This window comes from Dermochelys coriacea, chromosome 15 (genome assembly GCF_009764565.3).
Source record: "Dermochelys coriacea isolate rDerCor1 chromosome 15, rDerCor1.pri.v4, whole genome shotgun sequence".
Lineage (NCBI taxonomy): Eukaryota > Metazoa > Chordata > Testudines > Dermochelyidae > Dermochelys > Dermochelys coriacea.
The window spans coordinates 32,647,652-32,674,348 of record NC_050082.1 but is presented as its reverse complement, the minus strand read 5'-3'; the positions used below and the strand labels follow the sequence as shown (position 1 = coordinate 32,674,348).

The 26,697-nt window shown below is 47.7% G+C and overlaps 2 protein-coding genes and 1 long non-coding RNA gene across 17 annotated transcripts in view; 2 read left to right on the top strand and 1 right to left on the bottom strand.

The window, feature by feature from the left end:
* Positions 1–16,267, top strand: part of CHEK2 (checkpoint kinase 2) — a 60,318-nt gene extending 44,051 nt beyond the window's left edge. For 6 of the 14 annotated variants that reach the window (XM_043498376.1, XM_043498378.1, XM_043498379.1 and 3 more), the window contains 6 exons: positions 1,124–1,239; positions 6,676–6,761; positions 12,466–12,546; positions 15,371–15,457; positions 15,587–15,711; positions 16,039–16,267. In XM_043498376.1, coding sequence (XP_043354311.1) covers positions 1,124–1,239; positions 6,676–6,761; positions 12,466–12,546; positions 15,371–15,457; positions 15,587–15,682 — 466 coding nt within the window. In that variant the 3' untranslated portion in view covers positions 15,683–15,711; positions 16,039–16,267. Of the gene's footprint in view, positions 1–1,123; positions 1,240–6,675; positions 6,762–8,037; positions 8,189–10,775; positions 10,996–12,465; positions 12,547–15,370; positions 15,458–15,586; positions 15,712–16,038 lie in introns of those variants that run through there. The other 8 variants (XM_043498380.1, XM_038373096.2, XM_043498383.1 and 5 more) reach the window with 6 other exon arrangements.
* LOC122456839 lies at positions 3,858–25,173 on the bottom strand. Its single transcript, XR_006275934.1, has 4 exons — positions 25,006–25,173; positions 23,245–23,249; positions 17,545–17,551; positions 3,858–3,868 (listed from the first exon to the last, which is right to left on the bottom strand). It is a non-coding gene; the product is annotated as an uncharacterized LOC122456839 (long non-coding RNA).
* Positions 21,629–26,697, top strand: part of TTC28 (tetratricopeptide repeat domain 28) — a 504,341-nt gene continuing 499,272 nt past the window's right edge. For both annotated transcript variants that reach the window (XM_043498375.1, XM_038373837.2), the window contains exon 1: positions 21,629–21,917. In XM_043498375.1, the coding sequence (XP_043354310.1) occupies positions 21,822–21,917 (96 nt within the window). In that variant the 5' untranslated portion in view covers positions 21,629–21,821. The remainder of the gene's footprint in view (positions 21,918–26,697) is intronic.

Sequence of the window (26,697 nt, the reverse complement as noted above, 5' to 3'; positions counted from 1 at the left end):
AGATTGTCGGGCTCAACGGGTAGTGATCAATGGCTCCATGTCTAGTTGGCAGCCGGTATCAAGTGGAGTGCCCCAAGGGTCGGTCCTGGGGCCAGTTTTGTTCAATACCTTCATAAATGCTCTGGAGGATGGTGTGGATTGCACCTGCAGCAAGTTTGCAGATGACACTAAACTGGGAGGAGAGGTAGATACGCTGGAGTGTAGGGATAGGATACAGAGAGCCCTAGACAAATTAGAGGATTGGGCCAAAAGAAATCTGATGAGGTTCAACAAGGACAAGTGCAGAGTCCTGCACTTAGGACGGAAGAATCCCATGCACCGCTACAGACTACGGACTGAATGGCTAGGAAGCAGTTCTGCAGAAAAGGACCTAGGGGTTACAGTGGACGAGAAACTGGATATGAGTCAACAGCGTGCCCTTGTTGCCAAAAAGGCCAATGGCATTTTGGGATGTATAAGTAGGGGCATTGCCAGCAGATCGAGGGACGTGATCGTTCCCCTCTATTTGACATTGGTGAGGCCTCATCTGGAGTACTGTGTCCAGTTTTGGGCCCCACACTACAAGAAGAATGTGGAAAATTGGAAAGCTTCCAGCGGAGGGCAACAAAAAAACAAAAAAATCCCCCAGATTAGGGGACTGGAACACATGACTTATGAGGAGAGGCTGAGGGAATTGGGATTGTTTAGTCTGCGGAAGAGAAGAATGAGGGGGGATTTGATAGCTGCTTTCAACTACCTGAAAGGGGGTTCCAAACAGGATGGATGTAGACTGTTCTCAGTGGTAGCAGATGACAGAACAAGGAGTAATGGTCTCAAGTTGCAGTGGGGGAGGTTTAGGTTGGATATTAGGAAAAACTTTTTCACTAGGAGGGTGGTGAAACACTGGAATGCGTTACCTAGAGAGGTGGTGGAATCTCCTTCCTTAGAGGTTTTTAAGGCCTGGCTTGACAAAGCCCTGGCTGGGATGATTTAGTTGGGGATTGGTCCTGCTTTGAGCAGGGGGCTGGACTAGATGACCTCCTGAGGTCCCTTCCAACCCTGATATTCTATGATTCTACAACAGTCAGTCTTTCACTGCTGTAGCAAAAGCTGCATCCTTTATGTTTGTTTCTCTTTTATTTAGCCTGTGTGGATATCCACCATTCAATGAACAAAATACTCAGCTATGTCTGAAAGATCAAATTACCCGTGGAGAATATACATTTATTCCAAGAGAATGGAAGCATGTGTCAGATATGGGTATGTTTACATTACGATGGCTGTAGAAGTATTTTGCTGACCCTCTAAAGTTTCTGCTGTGCTTTAATTGGTATCTTTGGGTACGTCTACATTTCAGCTGGGAGGTGTGAATCCCAGTTCTCACAGAGACACCTGCACTAGCTCTGCTTTAGCTAGTGCACTAAAAATAGTAGCATTGCTGAAGTAGCACCAGCATTGGCTTGGGCTTGTTGCCCAAGTATGTACCCAGGGATCTGAGCTTGCTGATCAATTAAGGTGGGTAGCCTTAATTGATTAGTCTCATTAGAGTTGGTATAGCAACACCCATTTTTTCATGTTCTCTGTGTCTCTCTATGTATCTACTGTATTTTGCACTGCATGCATACGATGAAGTGGGTTTTAGCCCACGAAAGCTTATGCCCAAATAAATTTGTTAGTCTCTAAGGGTATCTCTACACTATGAAATTGGGTCGACTTTATAGAAGTCGTTTTTTATAAATCGTTTTTATATCATCGATTGTGTGTGTCCCCACACAAAATGCTCTAAGTGCATTAACTCAGCGGAGTGCTTCCACAATACCGAGGCTAGTGTCAACTTCCGGAGCATTGTACTTTGGGTAGCTATCCCACAGTTCCCGCAGTCTCTGCCACCCATTGGAATTCTGGATTGAGATCCCAATGCCTAATGGGGCGAAAACATTGTCATGGGTGGTTCTGGGTACGTGTCGTCAGGCCCACCCTCCCTCCCGCCCTACGTGAAAGCAACGGCAGACAATCGTTTTGCACCTTTTTTTCTGGGTTACCTGTGCAGACACCATACCACGGCAAACATGGAGCCTGCTCAACTCACTGTCACCATATGTCTCCTGAGTGCTGGCAGACACGGTACTGCATTGCTACACAGCAGCAGCTCGTTGCCTTGTGGCAGCAGACGGTGCAATAGGCCTGATAGCATTATCATCATGTCCTAGGTGCTCTTGGCCACCTTGGTGAGGTCTGTCAGGAGTGCCTGGGCAGGCATGGGCGCAGGGACATAAATAGAAATGACTCGACCAGGTCATTCTCTTTAGTACTGCTGTCAGTCTTATTATACCATCTTCTGCTGAGCAGCCAGGAGATGAGGATGGCTAGCAGTCCTACTGCACTGTCTACTGCCAGCCTAAGACGTAAAAGATAGATGGAGTGGATCAAAACAAGAAATAGACGAGATTTGTTTTGTATTAATTTGCTCCCTTTCCCTCCCCTCTCTCCATGAAATCAATGACCGACAATCGTTTCGGTGAGGTCTGTCGGGGCACCTTGAAACGTTTAATGGAGATTCAGTCCTGCCTGGAATACCTGGGGGAGGGATAGCTCAGTGGGTTGAGCATTGGCCAGCTAAACCCAGGATTTTGAGTTCAATCCTTGAGGGGGCCATTCTGTGTGACAGTTGTTTTTGCTTCTCCTTGATGTAAAGCCACCCCTTTATTGATTTTAATTCCCTGTAAACCAACCCTGTAAACCATGTCGTCAGTCTCCCTTCACTCCGTCAGAGCAACGGCAGACAAGCCTTCTGCGCCTTTTTTCCGTGCAGACGCCATACTACGGCAAGCATGGAGCCCGCTTAGATCACTTTGGCAATTATGGGGACATTAAACACCACTCGCATTATCCAACACTATATGCAGCACTAGAACCTTCCAAAGCGAAACCGGGAGAGTAGGCGATGTCAGCGTGGTAACGAGAGTGATGAGGACATGGACGCAGACTTCTGTCAAAGCACGGGCCTTGGCAATGTGGGCATCATGGTGCTAATGGGGCAGGTTCATGCTGTGGAACACCAATTCTGAGCCCGGGAAACAAGCACAGACTGGTGGGACGACATAGTGTTGCAGGTCTGGGACGATTCCCAGTGGCTGCGAAACTTGCATGCGTAAAGGCACTTTCATGGAACTTTGTGACTTGCTTTCCCCTGCCCTGGGGCGCAAGAATACCAAGATGAGAGCAGCCCCCACAGTTGAGAACCGAGTGGCAATAGCTCTGTGGAAGCTTGCAACGCCAGACAGCTACCGGTCAGTCGGGAATCAATTTGGAGTGGGCAAATCTACCTTGGGGGCTGCTGTGATGCAAGTAGCCAACGGAATCAAAGATCTGCTGATATCAAGGGTAGTGACACTGGGAAATGTGCAGGTCATAGTGGATGCTTTGCTGCAATGGGATTCCCTAACTGTGGTGGGGCCATAGATGGAACCCATATCCCTATTTTGCCACCAGAGCACCAAGGCGGCAAGTACATAAACCACAAGGGGTACTTTTCAGTGGTGCTGCAAGAACTGGTGGATCACCAGGGATGTTTTATTAACATCAACGTGGGATGGCCGGGAAAGGTACATGATGCTCGCATCTTCAGGAGCTCTGGTCTGTTTCCAAAGCTGCAGGAAGGGACTTACTTTCTGGTCTGGGAAGAAACTGTTGGGGAGTTTGAAATGCCTATAGTTATCCTTGAGGACCCAGCCTACCCCTTAATGCCATGGCCCATGAAGCCATACACAGGCACCCTGGACAGTAGTCAGGAGCTGTTCAACTAAGGCTAAGCAAGTGCAAAATGGTGATAGAATGTGCATTTGGATGTTTAAAAGCACGCTGGTGCGGTTTACTGACTAGCTTAGACCTCAGCAAAACCAATATTCCCACTGTTATTACTGCTTGCTGTGTGCTCCACAATATCTGAGAGTAAGGGGGAGACATTTATGGCGGGGTGGGAGGTCGAGGCAAATCGCCTGGCTTCTGGTTACGCACAGCCAGACACCAGGGCGGTTAGAGGAGCACAGGAAGGCACGCTGCGCATCAGAGAAGCTTTGAAAACCAGTTTCATGACTGGCCAGGCTACGGTGTGAAATTTCTGTTTGTTTCTCCTTGATGTAACACTCCCACCCCTCCCCTTGGTTCACTCTACTTCCCTGTAAGCCAAGCACTCTCTCCTCCCCCCTTCGATCACTGCTTGCAGAGGCAATAAAGTCATTGTTGCTTCACATTCATGTATTCTTTATTAATTCACCACAGAAATAGGGGGATAACTGCCAAGGTAGCCCAGGAGGGGTGGTGGAGGAGGGAAGGACAAGGCCACACTGCACTTTAAAACTTACTGAATGCCAGCCTTCTGTTGCTTGGGCAATCCTCTGGGGTGGAGTGGCCGGAGGCTCTCCCACTGCATTCTTGGGCATCTGGGTGAGGAGGCTATGGAACTTGGGAAGGAGGGCGGTTGGCTACACAGGGGCTGTAGCGGCGGTCTGTGCTCCTGCTGCCTTTCTGCAGCTCAACCATACGCTGGAGTATATTAATTTGATCCTTCAGCTTCCTCAGCATTGAATCCTGCTTCCTGTCATCATGCTGCCGCCACCTGTCATCTTCAGCCTGCCACCTCTCCTCGCATTCATATTGTGCTTTCCTGCACTCTGACATTGTCTGCCTCCATGCATTCGTCTGTGATCTGTCAGTGTGGGAGGACACCACAAGGTCAGAACATTTCATTGCAACTGAGTTTTTTTCGCCTTCTAATCTTTGCTAGCTTCTGGGAAGGAGAAAATCCTGTGATCTTTGAAACACATGCGGCTGGTGGAGGAAAAAAAAGGGACAGTGGTATTTAAAAAGACACATTTTATAGAACAGTGGGTACACTCTTTCATGGTAAACCTTGCTATTAACATTACATACATAGCACATGTGCTTTTGTTACAAGGTCGCATTTTGTCTCCCCCCACCGTGTGGCTAACCCCGCCCCCCGCCACGTGGCTAACAGTGTGGAACATTTCTGTTCAGCCACAGGCGAACAACTCAACAGGAACGGGCACCTCTGAATGTCCCCTTAAGAAAAGCACCCTATTTCAATCAGGTGATCATGAATATCACTCTCCTGAGGATAACACAGAGAGATAAAGAACAGATGTTGTTTGAATGCCTGCAAACATATGCTGCAATGCTTTTTTCTGCAATGATTCCTGATTACGTGCTAGTGGCCTGGCATGGTAAAGTGTCCTACCGTAGTGGACGGAATAAGGCTGGCCTCCCCAGAAACCTTTGGAAAGGCTTTGGGAGTACATCCAGGAGAGCTTTATGGAGATGTCCCTGGAGGATTTCTGCTCCATCCCCAGACACGTTAACCGACTTTTCCAGTAGCTGTACTGGCCGCGAATGCCAGGTCAAATTAATCATTAAACATGCTTGCTTTTAAACCATGTATACTATTTAAAAAGGTACACTCACCAGAGGTTCCTTCTCCGCCTGCTGGGTCTGGGAGGCAGCTTTGGGGGGGGTTCGTGGTGTACTGGGTCCAGGTCCAGTGTGAGAAACAGTTCCTGGCTGTTGGGAAAACTGATTTCTCCGCTTGCTTGCTGTGAGCTATCTTCAACCTCCTCCTCGTCATCTTCCTCGTCCCCAAAACCTGCTTCTGTGTTGCCTCCCACTCCATTGACGGAGTCAAAACACAGGATTGAGGTAGTGGTGGCTGCACCCCCTAAAATGACATGCAGCTCATCATAGAAGCGGCATGTTTGGGGCTCTGACCCGGAGCAGCTGTTCGCCTCTCTGGTTTTTTGGTAGGCTTGCCTCAGCTCCTTAAGTTTAACGCGGCACTGCTTCAGGTCCTTGTTATGGCCTCTGTCTTTCATGCCGTGGGAGATTTTGACAAATGTTTTGGCATTTCGAAAACTGGAACGGAGTTCTGATAGCGCGGATTCGTCTCCCCATACAGAGATCAGATCCCGTATCTCCCATTCGGTCCATGCTGGAGTTCTTTTGCGATTCTGGGACTCCATCATGGTCACTTCTGCTGATGAGCTCTGCACTCAGCTGCAGCTTGCCACGCTTGCCAAACAGGAAATAAGATTCAAAAGTTCGCGGGCCTTTTCCTGTCTACCTGGCCAGCGCATCTGTGTTGAGAGAGCTGTCCAGAGTGGTCACAATGGAGCACTCTGGGATAGCTCCCGGAGGCCAATACCATCAAATTGCGTCCACATTACCCCGAATTCGACCCGGCAAGGCTGATTTCAGTGCTAATCCCGTTGTCAGGGGTGGAGTAAAGAAATCGATTTTAAGAGCCCTTTAAGACGAAAAAAGGGCTTCGTCGTGTGGACGGGTGCAGGGTTAAATCGATTCAATGCTGCTAAATTCGACCTCAACTCCTGGTGTAGACCAGGCCTAAAGTGCCACAAGTACTCTTCGTTCTTTGTACTCAGAACAGTTTTTTAACAGTGAATGTGTGAAATAGCTTACAAAGCAGGAAGTGTTTACTTGTTAATGGAAGAAAACACTTTTGCTAACCCTGAGCTTCCATGCTCTAAAGTGAAATATTTGGATTTATTTTATTAATGTACATCACAATCCTTTGTACTGCCTTAAACACATTGGATAATTTATTTTAAAGTTATGGAGTCATTAGATTATTGGCGTTATGCCAATCACCTTATTTTATTATTTTAGCTTTGGATCTTGTGAAGAAGCTGTTAGTAGTGGATCCAAATAAACGTCTTACAACGGAAAAAGCCTTAGAACATCCTTGGCTTCAGGTATGTGTTGAGACATGTATTTAAAGTACAGTACAGCAATAACATTCTGGGAGGGGTACTGCCTATTTGTTATCGTGTGGCATATATAAGACTTAATTCACAAGAAACATTACGGCTAGTTAGACGAGCTGTATAAGGTGGCTTAGAACAGTCTCTCTCATGGCTTAAAAACTCTTTCTTAATGAAAATGCAGGAATTGTTCAGTGGTTTGACTTTTCAAGGCATTACCAATATCCAAAGAGGAGTGAGCCAGCAGTTGCCTAGCAAGAGAGTATGCTCCACCCCTCAGAGTCTGGAGTGGGGCAGGGGAAGGGTAACTGCTAAGGTCATTAGAGGAGCTGTGCAACATGTCAGATCCTTGCTTGAATGGAGCACACAGTGTGGAAGGGGTTCCTTTTGTGACTTCATTGTCATAAGACCAACTATGGTACTTGGAATTGGAAAATTCCTACTCTGCATTCTTCTGGGTTCACTCACTATTCTGTACCTCACAGTCCCGTGAATCTCCTGGAGTGGATTAACTGTGTACAGATTTACATTTTAGGTGTTAGTTCTGTGCAGTTTATTTAAACACGGCTAGGTGGGTTCTAAAAACCACTGATGATGGACATAATGGGAAAGGAGACAATGAATTACAAGGGATAAAAAATAAGCAGGAGTGGTATTATAGACGAGATGAAAATTTGAGACGTTTCAAAGTGTAGTCAGTTGAATCTCTTAAAATTCTGGTTGTATTCCTCCTCGTGGGAGGGCTCTGATTGCCACACTGTAATTTTAGTGAGACTGACAGGCACACAGGTCAGAAAAGAGTTTATAAGAATATCACAGCTGAAAAATGGTGCTTTGGGTTAATGGTCATAATGGGACAGTGAATTCATACACTATCTTTGCCAAGACACAAATACCAAGCCATTTTTTAATTGACAGATGTGGTCTGGGGTGTTGTCCTGGAAAAGCAATGCTTTGGCCAAAAGGAAATCTGACAAATTATTCAGCATTTAATAGACCATACACATTTGCATCACAGCAGAATTCTTTGGTGAAAACTTCAAAACAGAGTTTTGTATGCAGGATTTTAATCTTGGCTCACTTCACAACTAGCAGGGGAAAGCTGCTTTCATCTGACAAAAATATAGGGGACAGGAATACTTTACTTTAAGATGGGACTGCTATGGTTTCTACCCTCCACTCACTAAAATTGAAATGTTAGTCAATCCCTATTTTTAGAAATATTTTCTTACACGGCTGGCTGCCATCTTATACGAGTTGTTTGCAGGTGATGTACCTCTGGCTGCTCTGAAGGCCAGCATCCCAAATGTTCAGTTCTAGATGTCAGGCCACTTGAACACCACCAAAGGAGCCACTTGAGCTCCTGTAACTGTGTGCAGTGAGGAGCTGATGGCCCTCCACTCTCTCTGCCATTGTCTGTAAGTATTGTTTTTAAAAACTAGCATAGAAGCAGCACGTTGGATGTGTGCATCAGATATACAGATGATATCTATCAGGCCACAAGAGTTTGAAATGTCTTAGTATTTTTAGCTCCTTAGAGAAACGTTCAGCTATTAATAATAATTCAACTCCTCTGTCCAAATTTTCATTTCTGAACACTACATTTTTTAACCAGTAAGACTGCCAATTTAGTGTTGAAATATTTCTCCTGATGTTTAACCTAAAATTAACCGGTTTTTTTTGAACTCCAATGGTCTACTCAAAGACATGGAGCAGAAAGAGCAGCATTCAAGATAGGTTTTATAGTGTCCACTGTTTTTACCTGGGCTCTATCAGGCTTTGTATTCTAGTTTCAAGAAACTAATATTAACAAAATGGATATTAATCAAGAGATTTCCAAAAGTTCAAATGGCAGTTAGCTACTATTTGTCTCTCTGAAAATCTTACCTTAAAATGCACGGTGACCTATTCTGTATCAGTTTTTGGTGAGTGATCCAGGTTTGATATGAATAAGGCCCATATGCTCCACAATTTTACATGGTCAAAGCTGTTTGAATGATGCTGCAGGCCCAGTTTTAGCTCAGCTAGTACTAGTTGAGTAATCCGTGATTCATTGAAGAATGAAAAGATGGGAGAATAGCAATAATATTTTATTCTTACTTGTAATGCATACAGTAACCAGCTGACCAAAATTCATCATTCTGCTGGTACAGAGACCACAGGATTCTATGGAGGATTGTGCAGACAAATTCACTGAACAGTTACTGTTGCAGTCCTCACAGAATGTTGTCCTTGGAAATTTGTGTGTGTGGGGGGGCTAGTCCATGTCTTCCTGGAAGTGATGGACACAAGTCGTGCCTAAGGAGTAAAGAGCTCCCAAAGGACTAGCCACATATTTGACCTAATATCTGGATCTGCTCTGAGTATACTGTGTGTATTATTTGCAAAGCTTATGTTGCATGGTTTCACCATCACATCATACAGTTCCATTCAAGGTATAGTCCACACCTGTATTATCACTGGAGTAGTTTTTCTTGTAGCCCTGGACACTGCTGAACTCAGTGTGTGCCTGTCCTCCCCCACTGGTCATGAGATGTGTCTAATTCCACTTCCATCTGTTAGGATATAGATATTCAGGCCTATCTGTAAAGGCCTATACTCTAAGAATTTAAGTGTATTCTTATCATTTGGCTAGTTATAGAGGTATAAAAGAAAGAATCAAAATCACTGTCTGCCGGTTTAAGGTCCTTCTCTTACTGTGACAGTCTGAGGCCCTTTTCTTAGGTTAAGGCCTTAGGCTAAGCAGCAGAGGCAGCCATAAGCTGGAAAGCGAATGGTCACCTCCTCACATTCCAAACCAGTTGCATTGAAAGAAGGTGCTATTGGGCTGTTAGGAATACAGTCCTGTCCTATCACTTCCAGAGAAAGGGAAGTGCCTAGAAGATGTAAAAGGAAACTTAGTTCGATAGCATCCTGTCTGGCAAGAACACACTTATCAATAGCTGGGATGTGAAATCATCATTTCTGTGTTTGTTCTATCACTGTAGTCCCTATTTCCCTATTGTTTGTCTGTATAATCTCTGTCTTGTTCTGTGATGGTTTCTGCCTGCTGTATAATTAATCTTGCTGAGTATAAACTAATTACGGTGGTGGATATAATTGGTTAAATAATCATGTTACAATATGTTAGGATTGGTTAGTTAAATTTCAGTAAAATTGGTTAAGGTATAGCGAAGCAGAACTCAAGTTTTGCTATATAGTTTGCAGTCAATCAGGAAGTGTGTGCGTGTGTGTGGGTGGGGGGGAATTGGAATTATGTTTTGCTAAGGGGTGGGGAATGGGAACAGGGACACAGGTAAGGCTCTGTGGTATCAGAGCTGGGAAGGGGGACACTAAGGAAGGAAACTGGAATCATGCTTGCTGGAAGTTCACCCCAATAAACATCGAATTGTTTGCACCTTTGGACTTTGAGTATTGTTGCTCTCTGTTCATGCGAGAAGGACCGTGGAAGTAAGTGGGTGAAGGAATAAGCCCCCTAACACCATCCACAGAGTAATTTGTCTCATTAACGGAGATCAGCTTTTCAGATGCTTGTGGAGTTGTCTTGTAGTAGTTTGAGTCATAACTACAAGGTGGGAATCAAACCAGGGGTTCTCAAATTTATTTGTAGTCTGGATCATATGTTAATAGAGAGATTGCCTGGTTGGACACCACCCCTCACATTAATGACTGTGGACCACCTCTCTTTCCATTTGCCATTGCAAGGTATATCTATGCAGCTACAGCAATAGCTTCCCTGACAAATAACACTAAGACATTACTTGATGTGTTTTTATTTTTTTAATGTGTGGAGTGCCCTTTCCTCTTTTGGGAAAAGTTAATCATGTTATTTTTGCTGCTTTTTTAAATGTAATCTCCCATCAGTTCTGTTTCTTTCTCTCCTTCTGCTCGTACTACATTTCCACTTGTGCCAGGCTCCCCATTTCCATTGCACTTCCCAGCCATTTGCTTCCTTTCTCTGGCTGTTGACTGGTTCCTCTTTCCTCCCCTCTTCCTCTTATGCAGCAAACCCTGGCCTAGTGGAAGCAGCAAGATTGGCTTCTTCTCCTTGCTTCCAGCCACTTTTACAGGCAGTGAGGAACCTTGGATACCTGTAGCAGGAGCTGAGAACCAGGAGAACAGTATCCTGTGACCAATCAGCCTGTCCACAGACCACCACCATATGCTTCATGGTTCACAGTTTGGGAATTTCTCTGAGTAAATTGTGTCTCCAATGGGGGATTGGGTAGGCAGAATCCTATACCCCATATTAATATGTGTGTGTGTGTGTATATATATGATGCATCGTGGCAAGATGGTTTCTAAATATAAGGTAGAGTGTCATAAGCAAGTTTCCTTTGTGACTTGCTTGTTGAGGGGATTTGTTGGAAGCACTGAGTCAGGTTAAGAACTTTCTTAGCTCTTGACAACACTCATTCCATGGCATTCCCCTGTATCAGACATAGTACAAAACTGTATTTTCCCATTTATGCTATGACCATCTTACAATAGCATCATGTGCCCTTTGTAGGTATGAGACTCGTTTACTGTAATTCCCTTTTAGCAAGCTGTCTTCCTCATTAATTGCAGCTTGTTTAAAATGCAACAGTATATTTGAGCTGCTGTGATATTGCATGTGCCTTGACTTTTCTATATTTGCTCTCTATAAAGTCATTGGCCTTGAGTTTTCAGTCTTGATTTATAAAGCTTTTAATGGTGTAGGTTCATTAGCAGCTTCCATATCTTCATCCTGACTGACATCTCTGTCCAAACACCACATGCCTTTGCTGTAGTGGCCTCTAGGGTATGAACTTTGCCTCTCAACCCCTCTTTCCCAACTTCTAAATGACACTAAAAAAAAAAAAAAAAAAATCCCTAAAAATGCATGGTCACTCTAATGCATGGTCACTCCTTGTTAACCCCCCACCCTTTTTTAACCTTCCTTCTCTTTGTTCATTCATCACTGACCCTGCTTACTCCATTCCCTTTTTTTTTTTTTTTTTTTTTTTTAAAGTTTTAATATGGTAGTTCTTAAAATCTCAGGCAGCTTTCGGAGTGTCTGTTTTTATTGTTCTTTGGTGCCTCAGTCACTTCTGTGTGGTGTATGATGAATCAGTAAATATGTTATAGTAGAAACATATAAATAATTACAGGTTTCAGAGTAGCAGTCGTGTTAGTCTGTATCCGCAAAAAGAAAAGGAGTACTTGTGGCACCTTAGAGACTAACAAATTTATTTGAGCATAAGCTGTCGTGAGCTACAGCTCACTTCATCGGATGCATTCCGATGAAGTGAGCTGTAGCTCACGAAAGCTTATGCTAAATAAATTTGTTAGTCTCTAAGGTGCCACAAGTACTCTTTTTCTTTTTATATAAATAATTGTAAGACTTGGTATATTTTCCTGCACCCTTCATAAAGAATGTTACTTTTGAAAGCTTCCTTCAAATTGAAGCTTTTAATTCCCTCTCCCACCATCACAGGCTGAAGAGGGTTGAATGGAGTCTCTCAATACCTTTCCTAACTAACTTTTGTAGGAATTACTACTAAGTGTGCAGCCTCTTCAGCATTCCCAGCCCCAGGGAGACTGGTCCTGGGAACTTAATTTGAGGATCACATGGTAGTGCAATGCCCTAACCACAGGACTCACCTAACCAGCCATATCTTAGACTTTTTTCCCCAAACATTCCATGTAACTAAATGTTTATAATTCTTCACAGGATGAAAATATGAAGAGCACATTTCAAAAGCTACTCTCACAAACAAGAGTCTCTATGCATCCACCACAGACATCAAGACTGGTATGTTTTTTACTTTGTTGTTTTTTAGTTTGCATTTAAAACACGCTGAGTAGGTGTTACCCTGAATAGGTCACAGCTGAGAGTGCCAGATTCAGGACAAACTGCTGAAAAATAGGGCAGACTCGCCACAAACTGGTGGTTATTATATCATTAGGTTATACCGAGCCAGCAGCAAAAATAAACTTCTGTCTCACTGCACTGGTTAACAAGAAGTCAAAAATGCAGTTTCCTTAAGCATTCAGGCCTTTGTCTCACTACCCAGACACTGGACAGTGGTTACTGAAAACTAATTTAATCAAACATAGGGTCTTTCCAGTCTCAAGAAATTGGGTCAATATATAACTCAGATCTTACCCAATAATCATGCTGCTGCTAATCCTTTAACTAAAATCTAAAGGTTTATTAAGAAAAGAAGAGAGTTAAAATGGTTAATAGATCATATGCATACAATAATTGCAGTGTTCTTATATCAGGTTTGTAGAAGTGATGTTATAGACTGGGGTGGCCAAATTTACTGAACACCCGAGCCGCATACAACAATCTTCAGAAGTTGGAGAGCCGGGGCACACTTGCCGGGGCTCAGGTCTTCAGCCACGCGGGAGATACCTTCTGGGACTCAGGGCTTCAGCCTTGCTCCAGCTGAAGCCCCAGGCCTTGGCAGGCACCCCCCAGCCTCTTCCCCCGATTTTTGCCAAGGTTTCCTGGTCCTGCTAGGTCACCTGGTGCTGCCAGGTCCCCTTCCTGCACGGCAGCTACTGGCACTGGCAAGCTGGAAGCTGTGGCCATGGGAAGAGGGAGTGGCCACAGCTGGGAGCTACAGGAAGAGCCACGGCTTTTGCTGATGCATCTCCCTGAGGAGCTAAAGCAGTGGAAGCTCCCTGCAGCAGTTTGCTGCTGTCTCTCCATGTGGAGCTAACACCTGGGAACTACAGGGTGGGGTCACTGAGGGTAAGAGGGGGTGGGTGTCTGGGGGGCCTGACTCAAGCTGATGGGGAGGGGGAGTGAGAATCTTTAAACTGTATCCCCCCACTCTCAGCCGGCACCAGTCATCTCTGGCAGAAGCTCCTAGCCCCACCACCCTGATGCAGGGTAGAAGCCCTGAGCCTCCCTCTCCTTCCCCCTTCCCCCAGTCTGGTAGGTGGAGAATGGGGGTATATGGGGGCTCCGTGAGCCTCACTTCAACTGTAAAAGAGTTGCATGTGGCTCGCAAGCTGGCTTGAGAAGTCTCTGGTAACTTCCAAAAAATTGGAAGATTCTCAGTCCATCGTTCAATATTCTCCTTTTAGTTGTATAACCACAGTCCAGAGAATCAGAGCAGGAAAGAGGCAAAATGGAGTCATCTTAGGGATCTTTTCTACCATTTGCCATGTGCCTGGAAATTTTCTGTTTCAAACAAAGCTCACAGCTCAGTTCGTGGAAAGTTACTGGCACAAAATGGAGTCCAGGATCACATGAGCATATCGTTTGTTCTTACATGGCTTGATGACTCTTAGGGGCAGCTATTGCCCATATCCGTGCTGAGGTGTCCACAGGAAGATCTTTCTGGGTATAATGAGTTTCTTCTGTGGCCCATTATGAGAGCTAAGTGTATTTCATGGGCCATCAAACTTGAATAGTCCATTCACAATGTGCTGGCTAAACTGGATGTAAACTACCTTGTGGGTGTTACCCCAGGAACAAACACATTTGAGATACAGATATATAGCCTATGTCCATAGCTTCAGATACAGTGATGATGCATGGATTTAAACAGGGTAACTTTATTTGGAAAATCATAACTTTTCCATTGACACCTTACAAGATATACTTCGTACAAAATCTGTTGCAATTGTCTAACAGTGGCAATATCATGGATATAAATGGTCATATTTCAATCATGCAGCATCACAGTAGGAATAAAATGACATTTTATATGCAGAGAAATTGAGATTAGAAAGAAATCCATTTATCGTAGTAAAAATTAATTTTGAATATTTATACTGCAGAAATTTATAATTTCAAGCTAGTGTGGGGGGGAGGGATAGCTCAGTGGTTTAAGCATTGGCCTGCTAAACCGGGGTTGTGAGTTCAATCCTTGAGGGGACAATTTAGGGATCGGGCAAAAATTGGGGATTGGTCCTGCTTTGAGCAGGGGGTTGGACTAGATGATCTCCTGAGGTCCCTTCCAGCCCTGATTACTCCCCTGCATGCTCTATGATTATGTAGCGCTGTGCTGGTTAGCTCTGCCAGTTACTATACCTTTTACCAGTAGACTCAGTAGGTATTTATGCCTCATCAAAGCACTTAAGTATGTGGTTAATTCTAAGTGCATACATTGTCCCAGTAGACTTCAATAGGACTATTCTTGTGCTTCAAATGAACCATATGCTTGAGTTTATTTGATCATCAGAGCCTTAAAGACCCAGATACTTAATATCCTAGGAAGAACTGACATTAACTGAAGGCTGGAGATTGTGTGCAGGGTTCTCATTATAAGAAGGAAAGATAAGAGTAAGATTGGGGAGATGGGTGCTTCCCTGTATTTTATTTTACTTTACTTTTTTGAGGGGAAAGAATGGAGAGAGAGAAGGGATTAAGAGCAGCTGTCTGATGTTGGGTTTCAGAGTAGCAGCCATGTTAGTCTGTATCCACAAAAAGAAAAGGAGGACTTGTGGCACCTTAGAGACTAACAAATTTATATGAGCATAAGCTTTCGTGAGCTACAGCTCACTTCATCGAATGCGTCCACATCATCCGATGAAGTGAGCTGTAGCTCGCAAAAGCTTATGCTCAAATAAATTTTAGTCTCTAAGGTGCCACAAGTACTTTTTGTCTGATGTTAGAGGATTATATGAGCTTGCTGATTGGGGAGGCCATTGCCAGTTCCCACTGTCTTGCAGATAACGTAAGGATCATCCCATCCTTAAGACAGGTAGCTATTTCTGCATCCTTGCTGAAAATAAATCCAGCTCAGATGCCTTGTTTGTAATCCAAACTTTTAATATGTTCTTAAATTGTTTATCACATTTAGTTTAAGTCTGAAAGAAATGATTTGTTGTAGTTCCTTGATCAGACTTTTTGTGCATCATCCCTCAGAGTGTTCATCTGGTTGGTGTCAGTCCAGGAAAAATTGACACATGAGGGGGCTTTGATGTAACCAGGACAAATAAAACCAGGACAACAAATGTGAGTTTACTAAATGACAGATGATCAAGAAAGAGGGAGAACTAGTCATATTAATTTTGTGGAGTGACAGGAAACTTGATAAATTGTTTTAAGGATTGGTAATGGTGAGAGTGCAGATGATGATGACTGAATCTTTTTCCATTGTTGATTGTGTTTTTGCTCTCAGTTGTCATATGGGAGGCAACAAAGAGAGTTTTCTTAAACATCTTGAACTCACAGTAGGCATGATAGTTGGGCTCTGCCTCCATTCTGAACATATATTAAAATTAAAGGTATTAGATATTTGTGTTTGACTTGCATAGACATGCTCCTGTCTCTTTCTTTTAGCCAACAACAACCAGAAAACGTCCCCATGAAAAGGAAGAGGAATCTGGCTCTTCTAAGCATGCTGTTCCTTCTACATCATTTCAGGAAAAAAAGTGAAAGAAAGTACATTTACTTGAATTGCTGTTTTTGTCTATCGATTATACAGATTTTTATAAGAAATGTTTTTCTCTTAATAATGGAATAATTGTTCTGTACTAATAATTGATAAATAAAAATAACTTTGTAAGAATGGAGTGTAACTTTGTAAGAATGAATTGGACAACAGGTTGTGGGGATTCCCATACATACAAGGTAAAATACCAAGCAAACTACCACCTGTCCTCAAACTTCTTTCTGGGGCAAAGTTATCAAGAGGGTGATGGCAGGCCAACTCCATAAGCAATGGACCCTCCCATGTAGTTTGGACCTCTGCCATTCTGGTTTCATAGTGCTGGAATGGCACAGAGACGGTATTCACAACACTAATGGATTATCTCAGGGCTCAGAAGTGAAATATACATGCTAATGCTAATGTTGCTGGACTTTCTCAACCATTGACACCATTTCATCATAAGGAAATGCCCTATGGGAACCCATAACAGGAATTTGCTTCAAGGTGATTCAGTCATTCAAATGATCCCAGAGCATGTGATGAACAGCTGATCCTCTTCCCCCACAGGCTATTACCTGAAATGTACCACAGGTATCAAACTTCATTTTGCACTTATATGAAGCTACTGGTAGAGACTGAGATGGTATGGGCTTCAGAAACAATTAGATGGTAAATTCTGGGGTGACAGGGTCCATGGCTTTCTGTTTCTGTAAACTGCCTAGTATGCTTTCAGCTGCTGTAAAAACAAATGATGCCATCAATATATGGTTGGCATCTAGTTCTGTCTCCTTTTCAACAAATGTTTACATTATTTACCTTAGAAAGGGGATGAATAAGAAGGGACATTATAAAAGTATATAAAATATTTAACGATATATAGAGAAGTAGGTAATGAGAAGTTCTTTGAGTGCTTGCTCATCCATTCCACGTTAGATGTGTGTGTGCTGCATCCACCATCACCAGAGATTTTTTCCTTCAGTGGTATCCCTGAGGCTGGCTCTAGCACCTTCTGGTGCTGTACGCTCATGCACCTGGCTGGTCCCGCATCCCCTTGGCTCCTTCTTACCACCCATGAGGGTTGCTGAAACAACTTACCTTGCTTTGGCAAGGCGACCATTCAGTGGGTTTTCCTGTTGTTCTCTAGTTTAGTTACATTCAGTTTTAATTTCTAGTAGTAGTGTACATAGTGTAGATATTTTTAATTTATATAAGTAGACCCCCTCTTTTAGCTTAGAGGGGTTCCTTTCCTTGGGGCAGGACATGCCCTGGTCTCTGGACTTCAAACCGTGTGCCTCCTGTGCCAAACCTGTGCTGCTGAGACCCACACTCCAGCTGTCTGAAGTGCCCGGGAGAAGCTCACGTACAAGAGCGTTGCCAAATCTTCGGCAACTACAAGCCCTTGTTCAAAAAAGGACAAGGAGGCTAGACTAAGACCTGTCCTAATGGAAGCTGCTCTTAGGTTGGCATCAGAGTCAAGCTGCTCTTAGGTTGGCATCAGAGTCAAGCTGGTCGGACTCGGCACTGAGCACCTCAGCTTTGGTGCAAAGCTCCCCTCAGGCACTGTGTTTCTTGGTACTGGAGAGGGGGAACAGTACGAAGAAAGAAACACAAGAAATAAGGGTCAGAGAGGGGGCACTCCCCGGTACCAAGGAAGGACAAACAAGGGAAATACAGCAGAGTACAATCTGTGTTGGGCTACTCCTCCATTCCTGTTCTGCTAGTGCCACTGTTGACTCCTCCCTGCTTGCAGGTGCTGATGAGTCCACTGCAGGACCATCCTCCAACTTTGGGGAGACATCATGGAATGAGTAGGATCGCATTGCCTTCCACCCTGGAGGCCTTTGCAGCTGCCAGGGACCTGATGACATTCCTGGTTTCTCGGACCCCAATGGGACAACTACTGGCTCTGATGAGCATGAGCAGAAGGGAGCACATTGCCTCAAGCTGATACCCAGCAATGGGCCCTTCGGTGCTGACTAGGGGAAAAACAGCCCTTCTGTTGTCAGTGAAATCTTCCCAGCTCTTCACCAGGGTCTCCTTAAGAGGACTAGTCCTCAGAGTTGGAGGTGGATCCCACCACACAACCAAGGGGTCATCGCCAATACCTATCCTATGTTCCTCTGGATCTTGGTGTGGGCCTTCCCCCGGCACCTGGCCCAGAGGTAAGTGGCTGATGCAGGTCCCGTGGCCAATCTGGAATTTCCATGGGGTTTTACCCCGGTACCGGAACCACCATCCAGCTGTTTCTACTCTGTGGCGTCCGAGAGGAGGGCTCCTCCACTGCACTGTCTGGCACCGATCCAGAAGCAAGCTTGGTACTGACATGCAGGACCTAGGCCTAGGTGATATCGTTGGGGTTGAAGAAGAAGAGGAAGGCCCCCCACCGGTACAGGCCTCTTCTTCCTCCCTTGATGAAGCTGTCTTGGGACCAAACAGCTTGGTGCTGCAGGACCACTTTAGAGCTCATCAGGAGCTATTAAAAAGGGTAGCTTTTAACCTGGGGCTAGAGGTGGAGGTTCTTAGAGTCCTCACATCGCCTTATTGACATTTTGGCCACGGTGGTCCTGTCAAAGGTGGTCCTACCCCTCAATGAGGCCGTTATGGGTCCAGTCAGGTCCCTATGGCAGACCCCATTCTCTCTCCCTCCCTCCCACCTCAAGGGCAGAGAAAAACTACTGTGTGTCTGCCAAGGGGTATGAATACTCATACTTCCACCCTCCTCTCAGATCCCTTATGGTCACAGTAGCCAATGTGAGGGACAGACATGGAGAGCTAGGTATGACCCTGAAGAAAAAGAACTTAAAGAAGCTAGACCTGTTCTGTAGGAAGATTGGGTTATAGCTTCGCATTTCCAACCAAGAAGCCTTGCTTGGGAGGTATGATTACAACATTTGGGACTTTATGGCAAAGTTTAAAGACTTGCTGCCATAAGACTCCAGGCAAGAGTTTTCTGCTCTGATGGAGGAAGGGAAGACCATAGCCTGAGCCTCCCTCCAAGTGGCCCAGGATGCAGCTGATGTGGTGGCCAGAACAATGGCTTTGGCCATGGTTATGAGTAAATGCTCCTGGCTCCAATCCTCAGGGTTGCCACCTGAGGTCCAACAGTTCATCTGTGATCTTTCCTTTGAGGATACCATCTCCTGCTTGGAGCAGATGGACTCAAAGCTCCATAGTCTGAAGGACTTCAGAGCTACCCTCACATCCCTGGATCTCTAATCCCTGGAACCTTTGAGGAAGCATATCAGGCTTCAACAGCCAACCCACTTATTGGCTCCTCTGCCCTGCCAGGAGCTGTTTGAAAAATAGAGCAGCGGTTACAAGCACAGACAACCGCTCCCCTCCACTTCAACCTCACTACTGGGTTCACACAGGTATCTGGGAGGCCCCAAACAAAATGTTTGAAGGTATGCCCGAGAGCGTTATCAATTCCCCGACTGGATCCTGCCCCGTTTTTGTTTTCAGACTATCTCTCCTACTTCAGCCTGGTGTGGTCCCTCATCACCTCGGACTGCTGGATGCTGAGTACAGCAGAGGAAGGTTACACCCTTCAGGTTTCTTACTCCCACCCGCCACCCTGTCCCTCTTCAGGGACCTTTCTCACAAGCAACTTGTCCAGAAGGCACAAGCCCTCCTTCAGGTAGGGACTGTGACGATGATGCCCCAGAATGGGAGAGGGGAAGAGATTTTACTCTCATTATTTCCTAATCTCGAAAGCCAGAGGGGCTTTCTGACCCATCCTCGACCTGTGCTGCCTCAACAATTATCTCAAGAAACTGAGGTTCTGCATGGTTTCCCTGGTCTCGGCTATTTCCTCCCTGGCTACAGGCGACTGGTACACCACCCTCGACTTCAAAAATCCCTATTTCTACATCTCCATCTTCCACGGCCACAGAAAGTTCCTCAGATTTATCATAAACCAGACTCATTACCAGTTCACTGTTGTGCCTTTGGACTGTCAGCAGCCCCTTGGGTTTTCACAAAATGCATGGACTCTGTGCTCATAGTTCCCGCTCCCTTTGACTGGTGGAGGGATTTGGGCGTGGTGGCTGCAGGCGTTCCCTTTGTCACCCTCAAGCCTTCAATATCCCAAATTTCAGATGCACCTGATCTAGGTTGGGGGACTCACCTTGGCACTCGGGGCCTGTTGGAATGCTTTTCCTGCACATAAACTTCAACCCGAGTGCTGCCCTCAGGAGCTATCGGCCCTGCGTGGTGGGGCTCCAGCTTCTATGGTTTATGTATTGCCCATATCCTGGCTCTGACTTTTGCTTAAACTACCTGTGCTAAAATCTTAGCCTTGGTTGTGAAAGATAGCATCACACTAGGACTTTGGTTGTGTTAGTGATGGGATTCAAAACCCAACCCTGATAACTGGCTGTACAAAGGGGAATATCAAGTAAGATGGAGGTGATACAAGTGTATATGACGGTGAGGAAGCACTGCTGCGTTCGTGCCTCACAACTGATATTGAAAAAAGTGGAAAGAGAATCTCTGTGAAGGACTTGTCAACTGGACAATACGTCCCCTACGATTAAGGCCTGGGTGCCACCAGGAAATTAGGGCACTATAACTACATTGCTCAAAAATCCACACCCGCCTTGCCCCGTTAAATCAGCCCAAGCTCGGCTGTAGACAGGGCGAGCCTGACGGCAGATTTCTCCGCTCCTGCAGCGCAGGTCGGGGGCGTAGCTGCGCCAAGAGGAGACCCCTCCCCGGGCTCAGGTCCTGTTGTTACTGAGGCGCTAGAGCAGCCTAGCTGCAGCGGTGCCAGCTGGAGCAGTTTCGACGTAGACGCGCCCGAAGTATTGCATGGCCCCGACGGTCCGAAGCTATGAGAGAGAAGGGGGTTGCGGTAATGTCTCTGGGAGAGAGAGACAAGCTTTCCAGCTATGCACAGTGCTTCTTGCGGGCTGCGGTCCGCAGCCTACCGTGCTCCGACCCGAGCAGGAGTGCCCTGCAGCCGGAAAGCTTCTCTCTCTCGCCAACAGAAGTTAGTCCAAAAAGGATATTACCTCACGCACCTTCTCTCCCTGAGAGGTAGTTTAAGGGGCTTTAGGGAAGAGGTGAGCTAGGCCGTGTCTGCAAGTACCTTCCAAGAAAGAAGGCAAGGCCTCAATCGTTGCAAGAGCAGCCCCCGCCATCCCCAAATACACGGGCTGAGAAACCACCCGTCACCTTCACCCCAGGACCAGCACAAGGGCCGTAGTACATGTCCCGTCGCTGGGCATCTTTAAGCCGAGTCGTCCCCCAACTCTGCTCTTGCTCAGCCGCGCGTGGGGCGAGGGGCGAGGGGCGGCGCGCGGGCTGCGGCCGGTCCTGCTTCCTGACCAATCTCTCAGCGGCGCCGGGCGCGAATTCGCCCAACCGGCGCCCGAGTCCGGGACGCGGCGCCGCCTGCCCCGCGGCCAAGCCCGTCGCAGGACGCTGGTGCCGCGATGCCCCTCGGGGGTGGCGGTCGAGCGTGTGGAAGGGGCGGAGCGAGCCTGGGGTCCGGCGCGAGCCCAGCCCTAGGGGTGGGGCTCGGGCTGGGGCAGCGCGGGTCCCACAGCAGCCGGAGCCTGGATCATGGCGGCGGGGGCTGGGGAGCCGGAGTGGCAGCAGCCCGGCCCGGAGTGCGGGGCGGGGGCGGCGGCGGCGGCGGCCCCCTGAGGAGGAGGAGCCGGAGCCGGAGCCGGAGGCGAGCTCGGGCTCCATGGAGCAACAGGCGCCTCCGCCTGCTCCGCTGGGGGCCGCAACTGGGGACTGGGCTCGTAAGCGGCAGCAGCGGCGGGACCTGGAGCCTCCCCGAGTAAGTTGTAGGTGGGCCGGGGCCGGGGCCGGGGCCGTGTGGCGGGGGCGGCGGCGGCGAGAGCCCCGTGGTGGGAAGGGGAAGTGGAGGGCTCCGGCTGGGAGCAACTTCTCTGTCTCCTCAGCCGCCGGGAGCGACCCCCCCCGCCCCCGCTTCGCGCGCTCCTTTCCCCCCCCCACCGGCCGGGAGCGCGACCCCCCCCCGCCCCCGCTTCGCGCGCTCCTTTCCCCCCCCCCACCGGCCGGGAGCGCGACCCCCCCCGCCCCCGCTTCGCGCGCTCCTTTCCCCCCCCCCCCACCGGCCGGGAGCGCGACCCCCCCCGCCCCCGCTTCGCGCGCTTTCCCCCCCCCCACCGGCCGGGAGCGCGACCCCCCCCGCCCCCGCTTCGCGCGCTCCTTTCCCCCCCCCCCACCGGCCGGGAGCGCGACCCCCCCCGCCCCCGCTTCGCGCGCTCCCCCCCCCCCCCACCGGCCGGGAGCGACCGCCCCCGCTTCGCGCGCTCCTTCCCCCCCCCCACCGGCCGGGAGCGACCCCCCCCGCCCCCGCTTCGCGCGCTCCTTTCCCCCCCCCCCCCACCGGCCGGGAGCGCGACCCCCCCCGCCCCCGCTTCGCGCGCTCCTTCCCCCCCCCCCACCGGCCGGGAGCGACCCCTCCCGCCCCCGCTTCGCGCGCTCCTTTCCCCCCCCCCCACCGGCCGGGAGCGACCCCTCCCGCCCCCGCTTCGCGCGCTCCTTTCCCCCCCCCACCGGCCGGGAGCGCGACCCCCCCCGCCCCCTCTCCTTATCTCCCTGGTTGATTAGCCCTGGTTCCCTGAAGCCCAGAGCTGGGCCTGGGGAGGGTGGAACTTGGGGGAACAGAGGTGGGGAGGGGGCTGGAGAGTGATGGGTGCAGTTGTGGGCCTCCCGTTATGGGCAGCGTGATAATAGGGGGTTGACTGTTCTTGCCCCATAACCGTTGTGTAGCAGGGAAATGGCTCATTTCCAGCTCTGCAGGAATAGGCAGTCACTGCTCTGGCTACAGATGTCGTTTTTATGCCCTTAGCACAGTATTAGGTGTGATGAAAAATACCTTGGATAGGTCTTGTCTACACTAAAAGTTCGAGCATGTGGGTAGAGCATGTTTACACTCAGCCGCTTGTGCCAGTGTATTGTGTCCACACAGAATCAAGTAAAGTTGCATTGGCAAAAAATGTCTGTGTTCTCCATGCTGTTTTGAGATGCATGATTTTGTGGGAAAGTGCCATTGTATATTGTGGGGCAGTCACTGAGTGTTGTGGGATACTCACACCTATCTTTGGGAATTGTGGGCACTTGGGTCAGGTCTCCACTACAGCTGGGATTCATACTCTCAGATTGAGCCACTGGCGGTCGATTTAGCGGGTCTAGTAAAGACCTGCCAAATTGACAGCAGATCGCTCTCCAGTCAACCCTTGTACTCTGTCCCTGACCAGAAGAATAAGGTAAGTCGATTTTCTCCTGTCAACCCCCTGTGGTGTAGGCCCTGCAGTAACTCGACCTAAGGTATGTCGACTCCAGCTATGTTATTCACATAGCTGGAGTTTCGTAGCGTATGTTGACTTACCATGGTAGTGTAGACATAGCCTTGGAGTAAAATAATAATACTTACTTCTTACCTTGTGCTTTTGATGAGTAGATCTCAAAGCAGACTGTCCAATTGTCCTTAACATGTTTTCTGTAGCAGTCGTGATTCTTGGTGATCCTACCTAGCCTTTATTTCCCTGGCAAGCTGGACAGAAGCATGGAAAGGTTTAATTATCACCTAAGCAGTTGCCAAATTAACATAGGGTTGCCTTTGGAGACTGAAGGGCAGATGGAGATGTCCCATGACAAGGCTCGATCTCAGCAAGGAAAAAGTACTCCAAGTTAGTGCTTTGTGCTGTGCAATGCGTAATATCTGTGAGATCATGTTGCCAGGATGGATATGTGAGGCGTACAGGAGGCTGTCTGCTGAATTCAAATAGCTTGAGAGTAGTCTGGTTAACGGTGTCACTGCCAATACAATTTGCGTGAGAGAAGCTTTGTAAACTTACTTTGACAGTGGGCAATAATGTGACTATTTCTATGGGATCATTAGTACAGTTACCTGTGTTTTAATAGACTTGGATTAATAAATTTTAAGGGATATTGTATTGAAATATGTAAAATAGTGTATGTATGTGAGCAACAGTAAAATAACTGCTGATGTATTTCCAGATTGAGCAAAGGTGATTGCTTCTATAGTATACATGGATTGCTGACCATATAAATACTCAATTTTTTTAATTGAGGTGGGGGAAGCCTTTCTGGCTATATGAATTACTCTCTAGCACTGGAGGCAGTTCTGTAATGCTGGAAAGCACAATAAAAATGCACCAACTTTCACACAGCATTTACTTCATTAACACAGTATGTCCAGCATCACAATAAAGAGGTAACTTATAAACAACTTTGACTATACTAGCTGTGGTATGCAGTTACTTATACAAAGTGATATGTGCAGACTGGATGCCAGTGCATCACAGATAACAAACAGTACATGTAATGAAAGCAGTTCCCTTTGTTCACTGAGCTTTTGTCCACTGGAGTAGGGTACAGAGGGAACCAATGTAATAAGGGATGTATGATCCTTGTGAATAACCTGTAATGGTTATACTTTGGTGTAGGGTGAATGATGAAGTTATGTCCTTGGTGTCTCCTGGTCAACACTTGGTTCAAGAGCTGGGTCTGCTGCTTCAGTAGCTGCAGCGTGGCTGTCTGTACTTCTCTGTCCTTTCTGAACTCCTCCAGCACCTGTTCATGTTCCGGTCCCTTGCATTTCTCTTGGAGTCCTCCAATTCTTGTAGAACATGTCCTTTTTGTTCTTCCATTTGGCCCTAGTAGTGCTCAACAAGTTTTAGTGAGGCTCTCCTCAAGATTCTTCCCATTAAAGTTGCTGATAAATGCATGGATGTGCTGTTGAGTAATGGCAGATCATTTCATATGTATTGGAAAAAAGGATAGATAGATGGATGCCTCCTATCATCTTTTCCTAGCCAATGTAAAAACACAGGCATGCATTTGCTAAAAGTTAGAGGAGCATATCAGCCTACATTATGATTAGGGCCCTACCAAATTCATGGTTCACTTTGGTCAATTTCACGTCCACAGGGTCTTAAAATTGGTCAGTTTAACGATTTCAGATGTTTACATCTGAAATTTCATGGTGGTGTAACCGTGGGGGTCTTGATCTAAAAGGGGATTGGGGTGGGGCCCAAAGCTGCTGTTTCAGGATTGCCATACTTACTTCTGTGCTGTGGAGTTTCCTGCCGCTGGAAGAGGCTCTCGGAGGTGGAGACAAGTCCGATCTTCCCAGCCTGGGGCTCCTAGCTGCTAGTCAGGACCAGTTGTGGGTTAACGTGTGGGCCTATGGGGCCTGTGCCCAGGGGCCCTGGACAATTTGAAAAATGGGTGCCCAAGCCCTGGCAGTAGCCATGGGGTAGAAGCCCCAAGCCCCAGCAGGTGCTGTGGGGTCTGAAACCCTGAGCTTGGGAGCCCTGAGCCCCAGCAGGAGCTGCAGGGACTGAAACCCCAAGCCCAGACAGGATCCAAGAAGGGGGGCAGAAGCCCCTAGCTTGGGTGGCCCAGAGCCCATACAGGAGCCGTGGGGGTAGGGGCAACAGCCCTGAGCCCAGGCAGGAGCCACGGGGGGGAAGAAGAGGCGGAAGCCTGGAGCTCAGGCAGGAGCAGTGGAAGGCGAAAGCTCCGAGTCCCAGCTGGAGTCACGGGGGTGGCAGTCCCCAGCCCAGGTCCCTGAGACAGGTCAGGAGCCGAGTGGTGGAGGCAGCAGCCCCGAGCCCGGGCAGGAACCACGAGGCGGTATCCCTGAGCCTGACAAGAGCTGCGGGGACTGGAGCTGGGGGTGGGTGGGGGGAGGGTGGCAGCCCCGAGTCCTGGCTGGAGCCCCGGTGCCCCCAGCCCTGGCAAGAACCACTGGTGGGAGATGGGGGCAGTAGCCCAGAGCCTGGTCAGGTGTCACAGGGGGTTCGGGGGAGGGAGCAGCAGCTGGCAGGAGCCATGAGGGGGCGGCAGCCTCCAATCTTGCCCCCGCCCCCCAAGCCCTGGCAAGAGCCACAGGGCGCGGAAGTCCGGAGCCCAGCTCTGGGGCTGCTGCAGTGCAGAAATCCTCACTTCTATGCTGCCTGGGGAGGTGGGTCTAATCTCCCTCTGATAACAGCCCTGCAGGGGAAGGACAAGTCCTGTCTCTTCTCCCCTCCCCCAGCCTTGGCTGATTTGGGGGAGATCAGATTTCACAGGGAAGGGCTTATTTCACAGTCTGTAACATGTTTTTTACGGCCGTGAAATTGGTAGGCCCCTAATTATGATTTATTATTGGAGCTCTAATCATACTTGCATCTATCAGTCTCCTTTCTCTAAGGATGAAACATGTCACAGTGAGACACTCAGACTGTGTTTGGGGGGTCCTGCAAGATAGATATCTGTTCCTGGTTTACAGCCATCTCACTGTATTTTGCCTTGTCATCCCCTTCCTGACCCATGAAGAGCTCATCCTCATTGTCTGCCCTCCAAGGGGGCCTTTCTCCTCCATTTGCAGGACACCATGTCCAAGGTGGCTACAGGTGTGGTGGTCCCTGATGAATATTATAAAAGGCATAGGTCATGCAGGCAGGTCCACAAGTCAGGTTGTTATCCTTCACCTTTCAGTAGCCCTGCTTCATCTCCTTTTTCTTGGAAGGCACTGGGATTGCTTTCTTGAATATCTAAGGTTTCAGAGTAGCAGCCGT